Genomic DNA, 8,630 nt, shown 5'->3' on the forward strand with positions numbered 1-8,630 from the left:
CTCCGGTCGTCTCACTTAACCCACAACACCCACCGTACAGTTGATTTTCCAAAAATGGTGAAATAGGTATTTAATAATTTTTAATCGAAAACCCAAATACCGATTTTCATAGAGTTTACATTAAAACTGGGTGACTTTCATACAAACTTACATCCCTTAATTAACCCATATAGGGGTTGATTTTCCAAAAACGGTAGAACTAAAGTTCTATTATATCTAACCAGTAAAGCAATGGCCAACTTTCATAGGGCTGGCTTCCAAAATGGCAAAATTTAAAATAAGCTGTCCACCCCTATTTAACCACCTTTAGGGTTGATTTTGGAAAAACCCTTAGATTAGATTTTTATCACTTTAAATCAGAAAGCTAAATACCAATTTTCACCCAGTTTGCTTCAAAACTGACGGACTTTCATACTAACTTTCAACCCCCATTTAACCCCCTTAGCGGTGGAATATCAAAAAATCCGTTCTTAGTGCGCATCTACATTATAAAATAAAGCTATATTTCAAATTTCATGATTGTAGCTTCAGTAGTTTAGTCAAAACCTTGATTAATACGTTTTGAACGTGAGTATCTTTTCGCTTTTATATATATATAATAATAGATAAGCGAAAAGTGAATAAGAGTTTAAGTTTACATCGCTCGGCAGTAATAAAACAAAACTGTTTTAAGGCGGTCGTAGTACGCAACAAAATAATGTTGATGCAATATTGAAATAAAACTTTTCTGAACTATTGTTTTTAAAAGATGGTGGAAGGGCCCCAAACTGGAATTCTAACGTATTCCGTGTCGACTACATATATCCATCGCCAAAGTAACCTTCACTTCAGATGGGCTGTATGCTCATTCTTTTCTTCAATTCTTCTACAAAAAAAATAACAACTTTGTTATCTTATACAAAAATTGATAAAAATTATCATTTTTTTCTTAACCATTATTCAACCCTTTAAATTCACAGGCGTGACGCAGTTAGTCAATATTTTGCAAGATCGGCTTCGCACCATGACCGAACATTTGGCGTTGAAAATACACGTTATTTGTCAACCAATCAACCAGAAACTATATGGCGGTAGATAAAGGGTTGAATTGGTAAAGCCGAATCTGTATATGTCTGATCGAATAAACAATAAAAAACAGCAATCCTCATGAACATTGGCTCTTAATGAATACAATTATGTTTAGCAAACGATATAACAAACGAGCAAGTAGGTACTCCATCTGACGATAAATGGCTTAATGATGAAATTGATGATTCCATGCTTACTTCCTTTAGAGATTATTTTTGGGTTTGAACCTGTACTTACAACATACATCATTACAAAGATGTACTTACATCTTTGTCAGAGATAAAGAAAGAGTTATTAGACAAATCCAACAACAACTCAAATTACAATCCGTTAAGCCATTTGGGCTGTAGATCGTGATAAAGAACGAGATACACAAATTAGTATATATTATATACGCACGAGAAAAATCCCTCAAATCGGAAAAACAGATACCTACTTACTTTTGACTAAATAATAAAGAAGACGAACAGTATCCAGAAATATATATCCAGGGACCGAACATTTCATACCTTACACCCCATATAGCCTCCAAACGCGTGTCTGATCAAATATTTATATAATTTATGGCTTGTCGATATCGACAAAGGGTTGGCGATAAAAAACGACGCATTTCACGCACTATTAACCCATTAAACAAATTTGGACCATTACAAGGTGCCATTGTCAATATTTTTGCGCTTGGTTACGATTCGTGTAATGACAGTAATAGTATTCGCATCTGCTCACATCACTGATTGGTAAAACATACATAGATACTACTATCTACTCTACGAAATCAAAAAGAAGACAACCTTAAAATTATTAAAGTAAAATTCGTTTAAAGTGGCATACAAATACCTAAATAACGATTCATAACAATTGACAACTATTTTCGATGAGCGGTTCATGCAAAGCGGACTGCAGTTTGAAAGGTGACCAAAATTTGAATAGCACATAATATAGCTATTGAGCATAACTTGATAATTCTTATGAATTTCATAATTGTGAAACTCTCAGGTGTGTAGGTTTTTTCCTGATGTTTTCATTCACCGTTAGGGGGAGTCCGGGAGAGATTACCCGCCTTCCACTAAAATGCTCATAAATATTTCCATTCTTACAAAATTGCTATTTCTATAGATTGTATCTGAAGCCTCATTATTTATCTATATTTTCTTATAAGAAAGTTTAATACATTATTAATAGTTTATGAGTAATTAACGATTTCTACCAAATTGACATTTGGCTAATATCTCCCGCCTGGGTGGGAGACTTGACCCTCCAACTAGGGAGCCTTTACCCGGGTTTAAAAATAGGCAAAATAATTATTGAAAATTGTAATTCTACAAATATTGTAATTCTACATAATACAAATTGAATCATAAGAATATGGTACATAATGTTACATAGTAAATGAGGACACGAACAAGGTACTTTGGGCATCTTTGATATATATATACATTGAGATTCCTCCTCGGCCAAAATTGATGGTGAATTGACCCTAGACGTTTCATTTATGAATACTGATGCTGATGTTGAAGGCTCTGATTGACGTTGTACAATAAATGTTGAATGTAATTCGATAGTGGTTACATTTGGAGGTAGTTCTGCAGCTACTGAGAGTTAAGAAATCGAAGAAACACCTTGCTCTTGCAGTGCACTAGTCATTCCTCTATCTGTTACCGCGTAGCATAAAAAGTCTTCATCTGTAAAGGTGTCGGGGTTAAAGGGGTGTATCCCAGTTTTTCAAAATCCACTCAAAATATTGGATTAGCTAATAGTCAACGATATAATAGTTCTTACAAATCCGGGTATATTGTAGATCGTAACAATTTGTCCTGGGTTACTTATCATCCAATTATTCTTGGCTAAGTTATATCTAGTCTTGAAAGATGAATAAATGGCAACATGTATGTAATGGGGTGGTAAAGTCAGCAAAGTTACTCCATTTGATTTTGTGTATTTCACGACTTCAATAATGACATGACTTTCGTGGTTGTCGAGGATAAACAGAACACGATTTTGAAGAGACGCGTTGGAATATTTCACAAAATGCTCCATAAATTTGACAAAATCTTGTTGGTTTAAGGTTTTCAAAGAAATCAGTAACGCTTTTTTTTAATAAAGCTGATTTGGATAAACTTGTTGCTTATCAATATCGCCTAAAGCATTTCTTATTACTGACAAATATAAATTACTTCTGTTTCTAGCTGTTTCTTTTTTCTTATATGTGAAAGGCTTTTTGGATGATTATCTGAAATAAAATAAAAAAATATTGCGGGAAAAACGAGACTGATAACGGGAGATATTACCCTGGGTAAGGTCTCCTCCCAACGCCGGGGTAATGTCTCCCACCCCACGCCAAGCTGTCTGTTATTAAATTTTTATAAAAAACTATGACACCTAAGTACAAGCTGTCTGCCGTGAATGTTACTAGGATATTATCACTTACGATGTATATAAATGACGTGCTGAAATTTATTCACAGTAAACAATAGAAATCAAATATAGAAAATTGAAAAAAGTTACTTTCCGGGCACGAAAACGTATTATAATTTCTCACTTCTAAACCAATCTGCCGATTGCAACGACATCGCGTAAGCAAGGTGAGGGGCGCCTATGGAGTTTAAGAAATTTGACAACGTCGCAATATCTAGTTCTACAAAGGTTCTATGAGCAGTGGCTAATATCTCCCACCTGCTAAACTCTCCCGGACTCCCCCTATAGCAAGTGATATTTTTTGAAGTGAAAACTTTAGCGGCGTTGTGCACTTTTTGTGATGGGTAAAAAATATTAAACTCGAGTCAGGACACGTGACTTGATCAAAAATTCATAAGACGGCAAAACAAACTGCAAAAATCAACATGTCATCCGGTTTTAGCATAGAAAACGTATGTCAATGGATGTCAGTTTAATTTTTTATTTTATCAGGTTAGGTTTCGAAAGTTTTCACTTCTGCACTCTGCACGGAGTGCACCTCGTTGATTTTTTTACTTTATACACAACATGCCTAATTAATACGAATATAGGTACATACTATAAACATAGGTATTTTCCCTTTTTTATTTTTTCTATTTTGGTCGGAACAGTAACTAATGTTTTCTGCACATTTTTGAGGCTAGGTTGTATAAAATGTTATTTAGAGTCAATTCCGCATTAAAAAATATATAACAACTGGCGACCATTATGTAGGTTCTCGTAGCGGAATGAGCGTAGTATAGTGAAATTTTGTAAATCGAAGGAACACTTCATATTGTAGAACATAGTTAACATTCACAAATAGTTAACAATTTAACACATAAACTACTAACACCCTTAAGAATAAGGACGTTAAGAACCATTGCAAAGACAAAGCGCCTGTTAATTTTTTGTTCGTTTTCCGAACAACGTAACCACCGTTTAACTTAACTAACAGTACCAGACCACTTAGCACTGCACTAGAGCTGAAGCATTGGGCGGAGCCACTGCCCATCCCATTGGACCCTTCATTGGACCCCATATAACAGGCATCGAGGCGTCCCAGCCCACAGTGCGCGCGACACAGGCGCGGGAGCATCGCGCTAGTCAACTAGTCATGACCAATATATATTTTTTTATTTAACATAAACAATTATACACTAGTCATAGACAATTATTTTTTTAATTTTTATTGAGCGTGGTGTGTGGTTTTGTCTTTTAATATAATTATAGTGATTTTTTGCATACTTGGGCGGAACGAGTGTTGAGCGAGTGTCCAATGATTGATTGGCTGATAAACGCGGACTGAAGTTTATTCTTTAGGTAAGTCCATGGAAAGTTTTATAAATTATTATGACGTGTTAGTTATTAAAGTAGAAACTAGAATCAGATTCGTGATATAATAAAAATATGTAGGCTGTAATGCTGGCACCGTCGGACTATGAAGAGCTCTACAATTTATTTACTGAAGCAAAATAGATACTTACAGTTAAACACAAAAGTAATAACTTCTTAATCACACAAGTGAACATTAATGAAAATTAAAACGAAATGAAGTTATACGAAATTTGATGAAAGCGAGCCCGCGAACTGAAAGCCAGGGTATACCTATTTATCATATAATTTTTAAACCCGCTCTAAAACTTTTATTCCCGTTTGATATGTATGTATGCTTTAAACGGTTCTTAGTAGGTCCCTAGTCCATAACATAACAACATTCTAAGGTTTATAACAGAAGTAATTTATTTAAATTATGAGACATTACAAAATATAAATATTTTCTTAAAAATATGCTAATATGACGACATTAAATGTGTAACAGACCTACTGTTAAATTAGATTATAACATAATTTTAAATCCATTTCGGTATATAAATGATTAGTAGGTACAAATTATTTTCATTAAAGCTACTATTTTTGAGTTATCCTAATAAGGTAAATTTATTAGAAATCAATTAAATTACATTATAAACTGTTTATTTCTACCCTAATGCATATAAAATCTACTTAAAACGTGCACGTGTGTGTCGCGTGCTACTCACAGGTGGTTCCGGCAATCCGCCCACGCCGCCGCCCTACTCTACTTGACTTTGAGATACAATAACATAAACAATATAAACAAAAGTTATACATAGTTATATAGTATAAAACATTTTAAAGCATTAACCATAAATATATAATAAGTTTTAATACTTTATAGTCACAAAGAAGCGAGAGTAAAACATAAAGATCCGCCATTTTGCATGACAGTTACTATAGAAATAAGATGTACATTAACAGTGAACGTAAAGAAACTTAAACATTGGGCATGATCGGCATGCTCGGCACTTGTGGTAAATCGTCTACAAATGTTTGGCTTATTTTTTTGATAATAGCCAAATTCAAACGCTGTATCCACAACCAAATCAAAGGTAAAGGTGGTTAGACTTTTTGTGGTTCTACTGTAAGTTATAAGCGTTATAACATTGGTGTAAGTTACTGCGTTCTGGTTTAACATGTACGATGAGGCAGACATATTAATGCGGTACCAACCAACTCAGTCCTAAGGAGTAACAACATCTTGTTTCATGATTACAACTCACATTATCATTATCTATCATGAATACTCCGATATTATAGAAGTCAAACTTCTTATATCGTTGTTTCAAATCATAAACCGCTTTAGTTATATCTGTTACATATTTAATGATTTTCAAATGGTCACGTGCGTGTCGCGTGCCTTCAACTGAACAGGTGGCCACCTCCACCCTCGGTTTACTCGCCAGACCATGACCACTTCTGCATGCTTTAAATCACAATTTGTATTGTTTTAGGAGTGTTTTATTTAAAATATCAATCTTTGTCATGCCGTAAGCCTGCTTAAGGATAGAGTTCTGTTTAATACCTATCACGAATGAGTAGTTACGTCTTACTTGAAATAGTTAATGAATAGTGAATAGGCTACTTCTAGGCAAGTGTGTTTTGTCCAAGGCTGCATCTCACTTAACATCAGGTAAGATTGCAGCCAAACGCAAGCCTATAGTAAAGTTAAGTTTATATAGCACTTTGAATAGCACGTTTACGTTCGTAGCAAAATGCTACGAGAAGCAGAGTATAGAAATGTGGTATGGATATTACATATCACTTCATTCTATTATGGAAAAATACATTCAAAATTATATCTACCTATCAGTTTTATATTATTCTACAAATAACTTTAAACCATCAACAAAAATATTAATCAAAGACGAAAATCGTTACATCAAATAATTTCACAGTCACAAAATCAACCAAAAGTTAATTACTGCACACTTTTGAACGGTTACGGAAATCAAGAAATTAACTTTGGAACAGTTGAACCGGAAATCACGCACCGGAAGTGGGAAGTGATAAAGTTCAACTGACTTTCCGTAACGCGTCACGCGATGTGAAGGGTAGGCTTGACGTGGTAATTGCTCTAAATCAAACATTAATCAAAATCATAAACTATAAATATTTTATGTTATCCATACCACATTCTCGTTGAAATCGATAAAACGCTCGGCAATAGTTATTTTAGTTTACTATGAATTGTGTATACACGTATTATTGAAAAACTTAGTAATGGAGATGCGTATTTAATAGTAGATGTAATAGTTGTTACTATATATATGTCAATTAATATTGATTCGATATTTTTTTAATTCGTTTTTTTAATATTGCAAAACATTTTCAAAAAACCGACAGTCTCCTTGAGTTGTAACAGATACAGACATTTATCTGCCACAGAAATTAGTGTCCGAAATAATGTTTACTTCGATGAACTATGAATTTACAACATGTTCTCTATTTCAGAATCGAAAAAATGTTCACCACCGACTTTGATGATTACTGCGACTTCAACGACAGCATCTGCAGCACCGACTCAGGCATCGACAGGTCTTACGCAGACTCCTTGACAACGCCAACTTCAGTGCAAAGCACTCCCTTCAAACGCAACACTTCAGATCAAGGCATATCTCTTACTCCTACAAAAGGAAACACCGTGCGAAGAAAATTATTTGCTGACAGCTTCGAATACACATTCCAAGAACCAGTTGAAGACATCAAAAGTTTTGAGGCCAACTTACGCACTGCAGACAACACATCTACACCTATAAAAGCAAAGGATAAGAAGACCAAGGACTCAAGCAAGCCAAAGAGGAAATACGCTAATGGCAAAAACAGAGTGACAAGATGCAAAAGTCCAACACAGATCCTGAAAATAAAGAGAAACAGAAGAATGAAAGCCAATGACAGAGAACGGAATAGAATGCACATGCTGAATGAAGCTTTGGATAGGCTTCGATGCGTTTTGCCCACATTTCCTGAAGATACCAAGTTGACGAAGATAGAGACTTTAAGATTCGCTCATAATTATATTTTTGCTTTAAGTCAAACTCTTGAATCTTTAGACGACATAAATTCTGGCCAAGTTCCACCTGACGGTCTAAATGTGAGTTTTGAAAAATTCCAAAACTTTGCTTCAACTGGAGAGAAAATAAATAAAGATGCTTTCCGGGAAATATTCCTACTACCCAATAAGACTGAAGAGTGTAATTCCGACGGGAGTTACAGAAATTTTCAAGGATTCAGCAAACCCTTCGCTAATGGATCTAACTTTCTGCAAACTTCAGAAGGTGTTCTTATTAATGTTGGGAACGTGACAGTATCGGTTAATAATAAAGGTGGAAATTGTATCACATCTACAACAGGCTGTGGGTTCTTTACGAACCCATCGAGCTACGGCGACGATTTGTATCAGCAAAACTATTATAACCAAAGACCATATGACGCTTGTAATTATAACAATAATTATGAGACCAATGTGCCAACGGCCACTGAAGAATATTTCAATCAGAAGAATTATGAAATCTTCAAAAATGCATTTGAAACTGCTGCCAAGAGTCGAAGGCAATCCAAAGCCGATGAATATCCTGTTAATTACACCAGTTATACAAATGTAAATTATAACTACAACGAAAGATTTAATTATAATTGTGAATCAAATTACGCTCAAAGTAATATTTATTACAATGACCAAAGATATAGGGAATATTATAGAAATCAACAAATATTAAATGCTCAAATTTGATATAACTATTGTAAAATAAAATCTAGTCATATTTTGA

The 8,630-nt window shown here is 34.4% G+C and overlaps 1 protein-coding gene across 1 annotated transcript; it reads left to right on the forward strand.

The window, feature by feature from the left end:
• The first annotated feature begins 7,323 nt into the window (after positions 1 to 7,323).
• Positions 7,324 to 8,630, forward strand: tap (basic helix-loop-helix neural transcription factor TAP). Its single transcript, XM_073084769.1, has one exon. The coding sequence runs from the start codon at positions 7,325 to 7,327 to the stop codon at positions 8,591 to 8,593; it is 1,269 nt and encodes a 422-aa protein (XP_072940870.1). The 5' UTR covers position 7,324; the 3' UTR covers positions 8,594 to 8,630.

Source organism: Epargyreus clarus, unplaced genomic scaffold (genome assembly GCF_041222505.1).
Source record: "Epargyreus clarus isolate Ecla_fem2 unplaced genomic scaffold, WU_Ecla_fem_2.2 ptg000021l, whole genome shotgun sequence".
Taxonomy (NCBI): Eukaryota; Metazoa; Arthropoda; class Insecta; order Lepidoptera; family Hesperiidae; genus Epargyreus; species Epargyreus clarus.

What these genes read in the sequence shown, in the direction of transcription:
- tap (XM_073084769.1), top strand. Translation starts at nt 7,325, where the DNA reads ATGTTCACCACCGACTTTGATGATTACTGCGACTTCAACGACAGCATC.